At 48.3% G+C, this 17354-nt stretch overlaps 1 protein-coding gene across 1 annotated transcript in view; it reads right to left on the bottom strand.

Moving 5' to 3' along the window:
* LOC137538196 (uncharacterized) overlaps nucleotides 1-17354 on the bottom strand; it is a 120759-nt gene that overhangs the window by 71324 nt on the left and 32081 nt on the right. The window contains exons 3-4 of the mRNA XM_068260230.1: nucleotides 16657-16995; nucleotides 12199-12510 (exon numbers count right to left, since the gene is read on the bottom strand). Coding sequence (XP_068116331.1) covers nucleotides 12199-12510; nucleotides 16657-16995 — 651 coding nt within the window. The remainder of the gene's footprint in view (nucleotides 1-12198; nucleotides 12511-16656; nucleotides 16996-17354) is intronic.

Genomic DNA, 17354 nt, shown 5'->3' with positions numbered 1-17354 from the left:
ACATCATACATGGCTAGTGCAATGGACCCAGTTCTTGAGAAGGGTCATACCTCAATAACCGGATGGACTATCGCGATGAATTTCATATCAGCACGATGGCCAGATTTTACCGAACAAGACTATATGAATTTTATAGCTGTGCGATGTACAGTCGCCATATAATCGACACGAAACCATACATCACATAACTTCACTCAGGTCTGCTCTGGTCGGTGCCGAAGAGTCTGGAGTGAAAGCAGGTTTTGAATAGCCCTCTGCTGGGATTAGCTTCCTGAAGGCAAGGGTTTGTTCCTGCTCATTAGCATATCAAAAGAGCCATCCTGCAGTTAAGCTGATGCTATCTCTCTGCTGAGAAAAGACTGTAGATGCTCCTACACAATCAATCCAGATTCTATTGATCTGAAGCGCAATCGATGCAGAGAATCGAGTGCGATCGCTTTTTCTTCACGGGTGGTTCCAGGACGCGTCTGTGGCCCCGCAACCATCCGTGACAGGTCACAATGGGCTTGAGTAATCGATCCACATATTGTGCTACAGGCACAAACACAGAACCCACTCCAGCCACAATGGGTCTCCCCGGTGGCCGGCGTAGGTCCTTATGGATCTTGGGTAAGGTGTAAAATTTCAGGATTCTTGGTGTTTCTTGTTGGAGGAATTTGTAGAGATTATCATCAATAATATCATGAAGCTTAGCATCATCAATTACAGATTTAATACGAGATTGTACCAATCTGATCGGATCCCCCTCCACTTTAGTATAAACATCCTGTTGAGCCAATTGTCCCAAGATCTCTTCTGCATAATAAGAGGTGTCCAGTACCACGACTGCACCCCCCCCCCTTGTCCGCTGGATGGATTGTTATTTCAGTCCGTTGTCCCAAGCCCACTAATGCTAAGTGCTCCTCCCTCGTTAGATTGAAATCTATGTTGAAGCTACTAGCCCTCAACTCTATCCCACTAATGTCCCCTTTAACTTTCTCCATGAACATATCAATAATGGGATGACTAGGAGGTGAAAAACGACTTTTGTTCCTAAGTCCAGTGTCCCTTAAAGAGACTCTGTAACAATTTTTTCAGCCTTAGTTCTTCTATCCTATAAGTTCCTATGCCTGTTCTAATCTGCTCTGGCTTACTGCAGTCTTTCCTAACTGCACTGTCTCTGTAATAAATCAATGTATCTTTCCTCTGTCCTGTTTGTCGGGCTAAAGCTTGATTGTGTGGAATGTGCAGGGATGCTTGTGATTGGTAGAAGCAATACACACCCTCTGCAGGCCCCCTGCATACTCTGAATGACTCATACACTATGCTTAGCTGAGCCTATTAGAAGCTGGTTAGTTTGTTTGTAAACACTGCCTAAAACTGTTAATTACAAGCCAGGATTGCAGCAGAGAGTGGCAGAAACTAGTGTTGGGCGAACATCTAGATGTTCGGGTTCGGGCCGAACAGGCCGAACATGGCCGCGATGTTCGGGTGTTCGACCCGAACTCCGAACATAATGGAAGTCAATGGGGACCCGAACTTTTGTGCTTTGTAAAGCCTCCTTACATGCTACATACCCCAAATTTACAGGGTATGTGCACCTTGGGAGTGGGTACAAGAGGAAAAAAAAATTAGCAAAAAGAGGTTATAGTTTTTGAGAAAATCGATTTTAAAGTTTCAAAGGGAAAACTGTCTTTTAAATGCGGGAAATGTCTGTTTTCTTTGCACAGGTAACATGCTTTTTGTCGGCAAGCAGTCATAAATGTAATACATATAAGAGGTTCCAGGAAAAGGGACCGGTAACGCTAACCCAGCAGCAGCACACGTGATGGAACAGGAGGAGGGTGGCGCAGGAGGAGAAGGCCACGCTTTGTGAGACACAACAACCCAGGCCTTGCATGAGGACAAGAAGCGTGCGGATAGCATGCTTTTTACCGCCATGCAGTCATAAATGTAATAAAGATAAGTGGTTCAATAAACAGGGACCACGCGGCAACGCTAACCCAGCAGCAGCAGACGTGATGGAACAGGAGGAGGCGTAGGAGGAGAAGGCCACGCTTTGTGAGACACAACAACCCAGGCCTTGCATGAGGACAAGAAGCGTGCAGATAGCATGCTTTGTACCGCCATGCAGTCATAAATGTAATAAAGATAAGAGGTTCCATAAACAGGGACCGGCAACGCTAACCCAGCAGCAGCAGCAGCACACGTGATGGAACAGGAGCAGGCGCAGGAGGAGAAGGCCACGCTTTGTGAGACACAACAACCCAGGCCTTGCATGAGGTACCGCCATGCAGTCATAAATGTAATAAAGATAAGTGGTTCAATAAACAGGGACCACGCGGCAACGCTAACCCAGCAGCAGCAGACGTGATGGAACAGGAGGAGGCGCAGGAGGAGAAGGCCACGCTTTGTGAGACACAACAACCCAGGCCTTGCATGAGGACAAGAAGCGTGCGGATAGCATGCTTTGTACCGCCATGCAGTCATAAATGTAATAAAGATAAGTGGTTCAATAAACAGGGACCGGCAACGCTAACCCAGCAGCAGCAGCACACGTGATGGAACAGGAGCAGGCGCAGGAGGAGAAGGCTATGCTTTTTGAGACACAACAACCCAGGCCTTGCATGAGGACAAAAAGCGTGCGGATATAGCAGCAATGCTTTTTGCCGCCATGCAGTCATAAATGTAATACAGATGAGAGGTTCAATAAACAGGGACCGGAAACGCTACACCATCCCAGATGTTCATTGGTCATGTTACTTGGTTGGGGTCCTGGAGTGTTGCGTAGTCGTTTCCAATCCAGGATTGATTCATTTTAATTTGAGTCAGACGGTCTGCATTTTCTGTGGAGAGGCGGATACGCCGATCTGTGACGATGCCTCCGGCAGCACTGAAACAGCGTTCCGACATAACGCTGGCTGCCGGGCAAGCCAGCACCTCTATTGCGTACATTGCCAGTTCGTGCCAGGTGTCTAGCTTCGATACCCAATAGTTGAAGGGTGCAGATGGATTGTTCGACACAGCTACGTCATCTGACATGTAGTCCTTGACCATCTTCTCCAGGCGATCGGTGTTGGAGGTGGATCTGCACGCTTCCTGTTCAGTGGGCTGCTGCTGCATGGGTGTCAGAAAATTTTCCCACTCCAAGGACACTGCCGATACCGTTCCCTTTTGGGCACTAGCTGCGGCTTGCGTTGTTTGCTGCCCTCCTGGTCGTCCTGGGTTTGCGGAAGTCAGTCTGTCGGCGTACAACTGGCTAGAGGAGGGGGAGGATGTCAATCTCCTCTCTAAAGTCTCCACAAGGGCCTGCTGGTATTCTTCCATTTTGACCTGTCTGACTCTTTCTTCAAGCAGTTTTGGAACATTGTGTTTGTACCGTGGATCCAGAAGGGTATAAACCCAGTAATTGGTGTTGTCCAGAATGCGCACAATGCGTGGGTCGCGTTCAATGCAGTCTAGCATGAATTGAGCCATGTGTGCAAGAGTCCTACCAGAATCCTCATCATCCTCTTGTGAGCGTTGTGATAGTTGTTGTGATGCATCATAGTCGTCACCTTCCTCCTGGTCTGCTTCTGCTGACCATTCGCGCTGAATTGTGGAAGTCCAACGTGCACCGCTCTGGCCCTCGTCAGTGGTGGCATGAAATTCCTGCTCCAACTCCAGCTGTTCCTCCTCCTCTTCTTCGTCATAGCTGCTGGGGCCAGCGTTCCCTGAGGCGGATGGCCTGATGTTGGTACCATCACGCTGATCGTTTTCTCCTTCAGATTCCCCCAGTTGCATCATGACAGCTGTTTCCTTGATTTTCAACATTGACCTCTTCAGTAAACACAGCAGTGGTATGGTAATGCTGACTGAAGAGTTGTCACTGCTCACAAGCAACGTGGATTGCTCAAAATTTTGGAGGACTTGGCAGAGGTCCAACATGTTGGCCCAATCGGATCCACAGAAGCTTGGCAGCTGTCCGGATGCGCCTCGGTACTGCGCCGTCATGTACTGGACCACTGCACTCTTCTGCTCACAAAAGCGTGCTAGCATGTGCAGCGTAGAATTCCAGCGCGTAGGGACATCACACAGCAAGCGATGGTGGGGGAGATTGAAGCGCTCCTGCATCTTGGCGAGTGCCCCCGAAGCAGTACTGGAATTTCTACAATGTTTGGCCACTCGACGCACCTTCAACAGAAGATCGGCCACGCCTGGGTATGTCCTCAGGAACCGCTGAACTACTAGGTTCATCACGTGCGCCAGGCAAGGGATGTGTGTCAGCTTAGCCAACCTTAAAGCGCGAATGAGATTACTCCCATTATCACACACAACCATGCCCGGTTTCAAGTCCAGCGGTGCCAGCCACAAATCCGTCTGTTCCTTTATTCCCTTCCAAATTTCCTCCCCTGTGTGCTGCTTATCCCCAAGGCAGATCAGCTTCAGCAACGCTTGCTGACGCATGCCAACAGCTGTGCTGCACTGCTTCCACGATCCTACTGCTGCTGGGTTAGCGTTTCCGGATGAGGTACAGCTTTGAGATGCGTTGGAGGAGAAGGAGTCAGAGAGGTAGGTGCTGCTGTTGTTATCCAGTGGGAGGGACGGCGGTGCAGCTGTTTGCGGCGTGGGCAACACCCGCGCCGTAGCAGGTGAGGAATCGCTGCCAGGCTCCACAAGGTTCACCCAGTGCGCGGTAAGGGAGATGTATCGACCCTGGCCGAACGCACTCGTCCAAGTGTCAGTGGTGAGGTGAACCTTGCAGGCAACGGCATTCTTCAAGCTTCGGGTTATTTTGCTGACCACGTGCTCATGCAACTCAGGCACTGCAGAGCGCGCAAAGTGGTAGCGGCTGGGAACCACGTAACGTGGGATGGCCACTGACATCATGCCCTTGAAGCTGTTTGTCTCCACCACTCGATATGGCAGCATTTCGCAGGCCAGAAGCTTGGCTATGCTGGCTGTTACTGCCACGGCCCGGGGGTCATTTGCTGGCAATTTCCTCTTGCGCTCAAACATCTCCGACACAGACAACTGAACCGTAGCGCTGCACACGGAAGGGCTGTTGGTTGTTGTGTTTGATGAACACTGGGAGACCTCAAGAGCACTACTCCGGAAAGTGACAGTGTCAGCGTCGTCTGATGTTTGTGAATGTTGTGAACCACGCAATGGCTGGGCTACTGCTGCTGCTGAGGCGGGTCTGGTGGTGAGTCTGGTGAACCCAAGGGAGGCAGTGTTGCTGGTACCCTGTCCTGCCGCGTTTGCCCACAGAGTGGGATGTTTGGATAGCATGTGGTGGCTCATGCTGGTGGTGGAGAGGTTGTTAATACTTTTCCCCCTGCTCAGGCGAGTCTTGCACACCTTGCAAATCGCCATGGTAACATCCTCAGTGCAGTCTTCAAAGAAAGCCCAGACTTTGGAGCACCTGCCTCCTTGCTGGCGATTTCTGTTTCCTCCTCTTTTGCCTCTCACTCTAACTTCCACGCTTGTGGTGCCTGAAATTGCGCGCCGCCTACCTTGTGGCACAAGGCGAACTCGTGCAGCAGTGGGTTCTTCAACAGACTCATCTGTGCTGCTGCTACGACGGCGATGTTCTCGTTCACAAATAAAATCTGGGTCTCTGTCCACATTGTCCATACCCTCCTCTTCCATCTCCTCAAACTCGTCATATGTCATTGTGGGGGGCCGCCGCCGTGGAGTAGAGCTCCCCAGAACAACCTCTGCGCAGCTCACTCCAACGTCGTCTTCCAGATCTTGTCGGCCGACCTCCTGCAATTGCAACCCCTCCTGCCCAACTTGCTCTGGGATTTGGGTTTCCGAGTCCTCCTCGGACTCGCCTTGTATTTCAGTGCGCGGTGCATTTCCCACAGTTAATGGTTGTGAATCCGGGCACAACATTTCTGGCTGTTCCTCCATTGACCTTTCATAGGTGGAAGTTTGTTGGGCTGGGAATAGCTCCTGCGAATACCCCATTGTGTCCTGAGGTAATTCATAGGACTGGTTATCTGGCAGTTGTGTGCGTGGTGTCGCTGCCGGTTGTGTCAGCTTTGTGCCCACTGGCTCCTTGTAACTGGCTGAGGACTCAAACCTCGTGCGTGATGTGCTGGTGCTGCTTAACCCACTGCTGGACGCTTGAGAGGTCATCCAAGTAATTATCTGGTCCTGTTCTTTTGGATTTGTGAGGGTTGTTGTCCTGGACAACATGGGCGGTATTGAGTGGGTTTTCTTGGGTGCTCCCCTGTGGCCTGTACGTGAACCGTCAGGGGAAACACCTCTTCCCTTGCCCCTTCCTCTTTCACCGGATTTCTTCCTCATTTCACTTATCCTTACAGTACACGCTGACTGGCAGCAGTACAGTGGCAGTACAGAAATGCTATACAGTACCACTATTCCCAGCAGCGACATAGAGCACAATGCTATACAGTGGCGGGTGAGCGGTGTACTACTGTTCCCAGGCCCAGCAGACACAGAGTGGAAGTAAACACAATGCTATATAGTCTGGCTGAGCGGTGTACACAGAGTGGCAGTACACACAATGCTATATAGTCTGGCTAAGCCGTGTACACAGAGTGTCAGAAAACACAATGCTATATATAGCGTGGCTGAGCGAGGTGCACAGTGGCAGTACACACAATGCTATATTAGTCAGGCTAAGCCGTGTACACAGAGTGTCAGAAAGCACAATGCTATATATAGCGTGGCTGAGCGAGGTGCACAGTGGCAGTACACACAATGCTATATAGTCAGGCTAAGCCGTGTACACAGAGTGTCAGAAAACACAATGCTATATATAGCGTGGCTGAGCGAGGTGCACAGTGGCAGTACACACAATGCTATATAGTCAGGCTAAGCCGTGTACACAGAGTGTCAGAAAACACAATGCTATATATAGCGTGGCTGAGCGAGGTGCACAGTGGCAGTACACACAATGCTATATTAGTCAGGCTAAGCCGTGTACACAGAGTGTCAGAAAACACAATGCTATATATATAGCGTGGCTGAGCGAGGTGCACAGTGGCAGTACACACAATGCTATATATAGCGTGGCTGAGCGAGGTGCACAGTGGCAGTACACACAATGCTATATATAGCGTGGCTGAGCGAGGTGCACAGTGGCAGTACACACAATGCTATATATAGCGTGGCTGAGCGAGGTGCACAGTGGCAGTACACACAATGCTATATTAGTCAGGCTAAGCCGTGTACACAGAGTGTCAGAAAACACAATGCTATATATATAGCGTGGCTGAGCGAGGTGCACAGTGGCAGTACACACAATGCTATATATAGCGTGGCTGAGCGAGGTGCACAGTGGCAGTACACACAATGCTATATATAGCGTGGCTGAGCGAGGTGCACAGTTGCAGTACACACAATGCTATATATAGCGTTGCCGAGCGAGGTGCACAGTGGCAGTACACACAATGCTATATATAGCGTGGCTGAGCGAGGTGCACAGTGGCAGTAGACACAATGCTATATATAGCGTGGCTGAGCGAGGTGCACAGTGGCAGTACACACAATGCTATATTAGTCAGGCTAAGCCGTGTACGCAGAGTGTCAGAAAACACAATGCTATATATATAGCGTGGCTGAGCGAGGTGCACAGTGGCAGTACACACAATGCTATATATAGCGTGGCTGAGCGAGGTGCACAGTGGCAGTACACACAATGCTATATATAGCGTGGCTGAGCGAGGTGCACAGTGGCAGTACACACAATGCTATATATAGCGTGGCTGAGCGAGGTGCACAGTGGCAGTACACACAATGCTATATTAGTCAGGCTAAGCCGTGTACACAGAGTGTCAGAAAACACAATGCTATATATATAGCGTGGCTGAGCGAGGTGCACAGTGGCAGTACACACAATGCTATATATAGCGTGGCTGAGCGAGGTGCACAGTGGCAGTACACACAATGCTATATATAGCGTGGCTGAGCGAGGTGCACAGTGGCAGTACACACAATGCTATATATAGCGTGGCTGAGCGAGGTGCACAGTGGCAGTACACACAATGCTATATTAGTCAGGCTAAGCCGTGTACACAGAGTGTCAGAAAACACAATGCTATATATATAGCGTGGCTGAGCGAGGTGCACAGTGGCAGTACACACAATGCTATATATAGCGTGGCTGAGCGAGGTGCACAGTGGCAGTACACACAATGCTATATATAGCGTGGCTGAGCGAGGTGCACAGTGGCAGTACACACAATGCTATATTAGTCAGGCTAAGCCGTGTACACAGAGTGTCAGAAAACACAATGCTATATATATAGCGTGGCTGAGCGAGGTACACAGTGGCAGTAAACAATGCTATATATAGTGTGGCTGAGCGAGCGGTGTACTACTGTTCCCAGCAGCGACACACAATGACTGGGGGGGACCCTGGCTAGCGTGGCTGGAGAGCGAACTACCCTGCCTGCCTACCCAAAGCTAAACCCACAGACAAATGGCGGAGATATGACGTGGTTCGGGTATTTATTTACCCGAACCACGTGACCGTTCGGCCAATCAGAGCGCGTTCGGGCCCGAACCACGTGACCCGTTCGGCCAATCACAGCGCTAGCCGAACGTTCGGGGAACGTTCGGCCATGCGCTCTTAGTTCGGCCATGTGGCCGAACGGTTTGGCCGAGCGCCGTCAGGTGTTCGGCCGAACTCGAACATCACCCGAACAGGGTGATGTTCTGCAGAACCCGAACAGTGGCGAACACTGTTCGCCCAACACTAGCAGAAACAGCACAGAGGGGCACAGGAGAAAATAATGAATAGAATGGTATGCTTTTTATTGTAAGAATATTAGAGTACAGATTCTCTTTAATGACAGAATGTCCTTATCTTCTCTAGTGTCCACCGAAAAATCCTGTTTAGCACCAAAAAATGTTTGAGTTTGATATTACGAAAAAAACAAAAAAGTTCCTGATCCAAAACGAAATAATCTGGTTTGTGAGTTGGACAGAATGATAGTCCATAGTTGAGTACTTGTTCCTCAATCGCAGTAAGTGAATGGCTGGAGATATTTACCACAAACGATAGGTCTTCTGATCTCTTTTCTGTCTGAGAGTCATCTAGCCCTTGGCGCCTGCTTTGCTGGTACCTTCTGCCGCCCCTCCTTCGCCTCCCCCTCGGCCGTTCGGAGAGATTTCCCGGGAGGATGGTAAAAAATCACTGGAGGAGGATAGTGGCTCAGAGGTAGCAGGTCTGTGGTCCCTTCTTTTGGGGCGTCCAAACTTTGGAATTTTCCTGCCTTTAGGGGCACTAGATGATTTTTGCCACGCATAGACATAGCCTGTGGTGTAATCAGAGAGATTTTGTTTTTGATTATTCCATTAGATAAAATATAGCCATGGACCCTTATGTCACAGGTCCCATATGATCTGCACCAGTGCAGAGCTAATGCAGAGAAAGGAGGGAGGTCCAGGCGGGCTCAGGGGCCCCACTAGAGGGTCAAAAATTCTCTTCTCTCATTTCCATGTCTTATATCAGTACCGACATACAAAACTCCCTTAAAGAGCCAACTCAGCCTAAATTTCACAGTCTATGGATCCAATTCTCCTAGAAAGTTATGATTACTTGCCTAGTATTTTTCTTCTGAATCACTCCTGGAGCTACGTGTCTGCCAGCTTCCAGGGTGTAGCCCCGCCCCTTGGGGGGAGGAGCCAGCTGACATGGGGCTCTGAGAGTGATTTATAAGAAAAAGATCTGACAAGTAACAATAACTTTATATAAGAAGAGGATCCATACAATGTGAAATTTAGACTGAATAGGCTCTGTAAGGACCAGACTGCTTTTTACAGTTTTGTGATGCCTTTGTGGGATTTTACATATCTCAGTCAGGTTTTTAGGTCTATCATAAGAAATCTCTTTTTTTTATTTTAATCCTCCCACCTTCCCTCCCTCCCCCCGAGATCCACCATTATGATCACCTCTCATAGGCATCAGCCTGCCAGCTCCAATCACGGGTGGCAGGCTGTTCCCTGCCAATCTCTTGTTCCCCGCTCATCTCACCGCTCTTGACACCAATCAGCATTAGGTGGTCCAGGAGGAACCACTCTGCAACCGCCATTCGGCGTTAGGTGGTTGCAGAGCAGTTAATTATATTGAAGTTAGAATTTTATTGCTTCTAAAGTGTACCAGAGGTGATTTGTTTTTAATATATACTTACCTTGGTGATCTAAACACTCTTCATGCTCCTCCAAGCTGCTTAATCCATCCAATCTCCCATCCATGTTTCTGGTCCTGCCCATGCCTAGGACCAGTCGTAGCCTGACGCATGCGCAGTGCACTCTGTGTGGCACTGTGTGTCATGCCCCAGCATGGCTGTGCACAACAGCCATGGCCTAGAGCATCCTGAGCATGCTCAGTTTGAGAAGAATCTGAACTACGCATGCCCAGGATGCATCTGGTGACAGTAGCCACACACATCTGTGCGAGAGCAAGTACATGAGGGACTCACGAAATGGGGCAGTCAGCAGTAAGACAGAGGGGTGGCTGAACGTAAGAAGTAGCCTGGAGGGGTGTGAAGAGTCTCTAGAACACAGAGGTAAGTATATATGAAAAACTGTCTTTCACCTCAGGTTTACTTTAACCTTTTGGCAGCCCTGCATGCATTATCTCGAGACAGATAATGCGTGCCAGGGCGTCTTCAAAATGCATATGCCATTTAGCTGCCTAATGCAGCTATGCAGACTGGCGCAGGGAGCTTCATGATATTTACCTGCTTGGCAGCTGGATTAGCTGAGTGGCTGGGTTAGCATCTCCTCTTCCTCATCCAGTGGGGCTGCATTCTCAGCATCCTCTTCGGAGTTCTACTCACATGATATGTGATCGTAACACAGGGGATGGGGTCAGAGATGCAGCGCCGCCCAGTGGTGGCAGAGACTCTTCCATCACCTCTCTTCCACCACCAAGTGGCGCTGTACTGCCAATACCATCCCCTGGGTTAGGATCACACGTCATATCATGTGATTGGAACTCCAAAGAGGCTATCCGCATTGGAGGAGAAGAGATGCCAATCCAGCCGTCCTGACCGTTAAATATGATCGTTCCCTGTGCTGCTCTGCACGTCCTGCCAGACTTCCCCAGCGGCAAAATAAATAAAAAAATCGTCCGTGCAGCCACATATAGCTTTGCTTTGCTATATGTAGCTGCTAATGGGTTAAGGAAAAAATGCATAAAATGTCATCAAAAATGTATTGTATATTTTATAAAATAGTTAACCAAAATAATGTAAATAACTTGAATTTCAACATAAGGTTCATACTGGGGGGTTGTGATGCATACAGTGAAGGATACTGTTCATGAAAAGTATGCCTCAATACAACTGTACACACGCACGTTGTCAAACTGGGGTGTTCTCAGGGAATAAATAGTCATTGAGCACTAATGAACTGTAATCTTATGAGCCAATGGTACAAAATGTTCTTCTTTACTCAACTGCAGGTGCATTTCCCCCGTCACTTGCTCAAAAAGTAAAAAAAAAAAAGCAAAAACACTATAGCTCAGGGGTTTTCAATCTTTTCACTAATTGTACCACTTTTATCACCTGAAAATGTCCAAGTACCACCCATGCGCCTGTGCAGTAGGCATACTGACAAGGAGATCTCCAGGGGATCCTATCGCTGGATCCCCTCAAAAGAAGGGGGAAGCCTCTTTAGCATTCAGGGCCTCCCCCCCCACCCCCAGGTCCCCGCTGTGCTGTCCTGCAGAATAGTTCAGAGTCAGGCCTCAGATCAGAAAGTGAACTTTGTGGAGGCAAGATAGAACAAGTGGCAGGCAAACCTGTACCACCTGGTCAACAGTAAAGTACCACTGGTGGTACGCGTACCACAGGTTGAAAAGCCATGCTATAGCTCACTTGCTGTGATACAAGGCTGAAACCAAGTGTGCAGCTGTGGGAATGTGACCGGTGCTAGCCCTAGCCAGAATGGAGAAAAATCTGTATTTTGTTACAACATACTGAGGCCCATATGCAATTCACTTTTTATCCTGAGTTTTCTCCTAGGACAACATTTTGCATCTTCGATTTAAAATAACTTTCTAGCACTTTGCAATAGAAAAAGGACCAAAGTAGGTGAAAAATTACTATCGAAACCATTTCGAGCATCAGTTTGCTTGCTGGTGGTTTAAAAGGCATTTTATTTACAAGTTGTCAAAATATCACCTAGGAGAAAACTCAGGTGATAAAGTGAATCACATATGGCCCAGTTAGTGCAAAGTTATACAAGCTGATTTACCTGGTACGGCGATATTGTTCACCAACTCAAAATCTCGAAGTTTGACAACACAGCCATATGAACCTTCATCATCTGCTTCCTCAGAACGAAGTGTCAGGTGACTGGTCGTATTAAAGGTTCCGTCACTGTTGGCAATGGGAGAAGTAGTGCGTGGCCCTTTCAGAATGACATATCCAGAGGAATCTTTAATGTATCGCACCCAGCGAACGGTCATAGTTTTTGGATAGAAATTAGTCACTTCACATGTCAGTGATGTCTCCTTCTGTTGTTTGGTGGAAACATGTCTAAGTGTCGTCATAACATGAGGCAGAACTGCAGAACACCAAAATGAGAAACGTTTATGAAAATTTAACTGAAAGATTTCTCCACAAAACAATACGTTTTACATTTCCAAAAACTATTTATGAACAGTTCAACGAGTCGGCACCACCAAAGTGCAAACAAGATCCTATTGCCTTAACCTATTGCCGACCGCATCACGCGATGGGCGTGGCCGCGTTGGCAGCCCCAGGACCGTCTAACGCCGATCGGCGTAAAGTCCTTGGTGCTTATCTTGCAGGAGATCACGCGCGCTGATGCATCTCCGCTTGGGCAAAGGCCACACGGAGACTGTTAGACTGTGAAATAATCTAATTAGCTTGTACAGTGCTGCGATCTACAGCCTTGTGACATGGCTGTCCCCCATCGGTGATTCTGCAGTGATCGCCTGTCATAGGCTGAAGCCTATGACAGCTAATCACGTTGATTGGCTGGCGGGGGGATTAGAAAAATTATTTCAAAAATAGGGAAAAATAATACAAAATGAATACAATAAATTGTTACAAAAAAACAAACAGCTGAGGAGCGATCAGAGCCCACCAACAGAGAGCCCTGTTGGTGGGGAGAAAGGAGGGGGGAATACTTGTGTGCTGTGTTGTGCGGCCCTGCAGCGAGCCTTTAAAGCTGCAGTGGCCCAAATGCAGAAAAATGGCCTGGTCTTTAGGGGGGTTTAGCACTGCGGTCCTCAAGAGGTTAAGAAAGGGGTGGTACCCTGAACAGGTGCTGCTTGTGACCTGTATCTCTACTTATGTAATGATACAAAAGAGCTTGTTTAGGCACAGCTGAGCATTTTGCCAGTGATTTCAGCAATACGCTCAAGCGCTAGAGCTTTTTAAAGCGCTAGTGCAATAATACCCTATGGGTCTCACTTGGGCGATTTGCGTTAATTTGCGTGTGACACAGCTGTCCCCCTGGGACACAGGGAATCGATCCGCTGTGATAGGCCGATCGCGCTGATTGGCTGGCGGGGCGAGGGAGGGAGGGTAATAAAGTTAAAAACAAACACTGGAGGGGGGATAAGACCCCACCAACAGATAGCTCTGTTAGTGGGGAGAAAAGGGGGGAGGAATCACTTGTGTGCTGAGTTGTACAGCCCTGCAGCTTGGCCTTAAAGTTGTAGTGGCCTATTTAACTAAAAATGGCCTGGTCACTAGGGGGGGGTTAACACTGCGGTCCTCAAGTGGTTAATGGCACAAGCCTCAAACCTGGTACAGTTGGTCACTGAGTGACTGGGGTTCAAATTCAGAAAAGGGGTGGAGCCACAGCCAATCAGATTTGTTTCATTTCAGTAATTGTATTAGGGTTAGAAAAAGTGGGCGGAGCCAGCACCAGCCAAATACATACCCGGCAACGCCCAGCAATCAGCTAGTATATGTATAAATGTTTTGAAACTTTCAAGTACCCTTAAAGTGGCTATACATCAGGCGAGTCGGCAGCCGATCGACCATCTGATTCGATGATGGTAATTGAATCGGATGAAAATCTGTGCTGCCTAGAACATGCTCGATCAACGATGCTACCAATTTCAGGTCGAAATTGGTCGTATGTATCAATCGGATGGACATGCTGCAAGATGTACGGCCGACATGCTCAATCAGGTGTGCCGTGGCAATGGCATGCGATATCGGGACAAACGTTGTCCCCCCAGTGTAAAATGTGCCCATCCGTGTATGAATATTTTACCTGTCAGTGTCTGCCACTTGCTCAGTTTCCACAATCTTCCTCACATACACCCGTACCACGTGGTTGCCGGCATAATGTGGGTGCATGTGCGACGTCCCACCCGCATCCACAATAAGCCTGGCACCAAATGGGGTACATGGTTGTGAGGAAGAGGACAAAGGTACTGACAGGTAAAGTATTCATGCACGGGCACCAGGAGGGGATATTTTACACTGGGGTGACAGTGCCAGGGCGGCGAGGCAACGTCCCCAGGCCAATTCCCACAAAATGTCATGCTGAAATTGATTGGGAATTGGCCTGCAGTGTATGGGCAGCTGACAGGTCTCTTTCCGAACAGATTCAGTCAGAGAGAGATCTGTCTGACCTTTAAGGTGGCCATACACTGGTCGATGTGCCATTAGATCGACCAGCTGACAGATCCCTATCTGATCGAATCTGATCAGAGAGGGATCGTATGGCTGCCTTTACTGCAAACAGATTGTGAATCGATTTCAGCCTGAAACCGATTCACCATCTGCTGAGCTGCTCCTGCCGCCTGTCCCCCCCCCCCGTATACATTACCTGATGCTGGCTCCCGGGCATCTTCTCCGCGCTGCACTGCTCTGTTCCGGCTCCATCCCGGCGCTTCCTGTGTTACTCCGTGACCAGGAAGTTCAAATAGAGCGCCCTCTATTTCAACTTCCTGGTCACTGCAGTGACACAGGAAGCGCCGGGATGGATGGAGCCGGAACAGAGCCGTGCAGCGTGGAGAAGACGCCCGGGAGCCAGCCTCAGGTAATGTATACTTGATCGGATCGGCCGCCGCTAGCGACGCGCACTTTACCCGCGGGCGACCGAGGGTAATTTCCCGCACGGCGCGATCGACAGACCGATCCGATTTCGGGAGGAAATCGGATCGGCGGCTGCGTTTACCGCGAACGATTGGCAGCAGATTCGATCCCAGGATCGAATCTGCTGTCGAAACGGCCGGGAATCGAGCCAGTGTATGGCCTGCTTTACTGCTTCTTGCTGCCCTCCACATGTAATCTCCACACTGATTTATGTGTAAACAGTCTACATGTGTCATTATTTACCTGGTGTTAACCTAAATGTGTAATTCCAAGACAAAGAGCAGAGAAGAAAGACAACCTTGCTCATCCTTCCATGTTATTAACTTACTGTCTCTAGTTATGCAATTTAAGCATAAATACCTATATTTCAATGAAAAGTGCAGTGGTAACATGACCAGCTGCAAATGACAGACAGGTTTTCTTTTACAAAATCCCAAGACTCTGCCTTCCCCAGTTGTAGTGAAAATAAACAATTTTACACACAGGGAATACTTGTTACCCCACCCTGCGACAGCATCACTGGAACACCTGATGCTTTAGTAAAATAAATCTTCACCCCTTAGCCCTTAACCACGGCAACCCAGTCGCATAACGATTACGCAAGCTTTGCATTTATGCATCCGTTAGCCTCACCCCCCACCCCACCCCACCCCCAGCGCTGGACACCGATGCGACTTTACTGTCGCATCTGCAGCCGCACTTTTGCTGTACACCTAGCAGATATGCCCCTCTTCCGTCGCACTAATTAATTTGATTTAGGGCACCGGGGAGCCACTGTATTGCCCATTGAGGCGGCATCACACCCAGACCTCGCATTCTATGGTTAGAGACATATCCCCTTGGGATATAAGAGATGCCCGTGTAACACACTCGTATCACTTATCCCACATACAAATTGAGTACACACCTTAAGCCCACTTATATCTACAGCATAATGGACAGAGTGCAATGTCACCGCCCGTATAAATATAACAATTTTTTTTTTTAATTCTCATTTTAATTTAATAAAGGCGTCTTATTGCCCCTTATAATTGTCCTTAAACTAATAAAGTTTCATTGTTTCAAAAAAACACACCTGCTTAATAATAGGACACGCCTTATAGGCGGGGTCCATCAACTCAATACTCCCAACCACTCCCACTTTGGGAAGTATAAATAAGAGCCGTATGGACCGTAGCGTCACCTGACGAAGGCGTGGTTACGCCGAAACGCGTCGTGACGTCATACGGCTCCAGCGCACCAGGCTTTGCTCACTGCGTGTCACTCCCGCCGATACCACCGCTCCTGCTGTCCCGGCCAGGCACAGGAGCAGAGAGAGGACCGCCCGCAGGCCTGACAAGCGCACTTTTCATCAACACACTGTAAGTGTATTTATGTTGCGTGTTTTTAAAGATTAAAAAGTTAATGCACCAAGGAGCGCTGTCTCTTCTAATGTTCTTTTATGTAACTAAGAGTGGGTATTGAAATTTTACTTTTGTGAGGATAATCTCACTATAAGAGGCATTTAGTTTTTTTTCACATTTGCTGCAAAGGATGCTGATCTGAATAATTATTCATTTACTTACAATTTTGTCTTTGGATATTTTTACATTTGAAAAAGAAAAAAAAGTGTTATAGTGAAACTCACCGGACACCTGTAGATCAGTTTTACTTGATGTATACCGGGGTGTGTTGGTCACATTACAGGTGTATTCTCCATCATCTGATATCTGGATGTTTGGGAGGTACAGCTCAGCATTACCCTTCAGGATCTCCTCCACATCCATGTAACTTCCTTCTCTATGTGCCGTCATACGTCCACCTTCATAATCATGCACAACCTTCTCAGTGCCATTCTCTAAAGTCTTCTTCCATTCTATTCTTATTGGTTTCTTGTCATCTATGTTAGTTATATTACAGGGGATGGTGACATTCTCTCCTCTCAGGGTGGGTATCGGTGATGTTCCTATTGTGACTTCCAGATCTTCTACAAAAACATAAAAAATCAGGAATTGCAAAGAAAAGCTAATTGCAAACATTACATTATTTTACCTAATAAATTCCATGTCTCGTGCATTTCCAAAGTTTTGGCACTTTGGGTCTGATGCACTAAACTACGGTAAAGTTGCCATGCGCAGGGACCACACAGCAAATTTACTGTTACTAGCATGTGGGGAGCACCAGCTGTTAACCCATTAGCGGCACGTGCGTTGTTATGGTAACGCACATTACTCTGTGTGTTACCATAAAAACATAAACCCAGTTAGTGACATTACTGTGTGCTCCCTGTGTACGCTAACTTTACCATACTTTAATGTATCAGGCCCCTTTTATCCCCACAGACGG

The sequence above is a fragment of the Hyperolius riggenbachi genome, chromosome 11, assembly GCF_040937935.1.
Source record: "Hyperolius riggenbachi isolate aHypRig1 chromosome 11, aHypRig1.pri, whole genome shotgun sequence".
Lineage (NCBI taxonomy): Eukaryota > Metazoa > Chordata > Amphibia > Anura > Hyperoliidae > Hyperolius > Hyperolius riggenbachi.
Note: the sequence above shows the minus strand (reverse complement) of the source record. Positions and strands in the feature narration are given on the sequence as shown.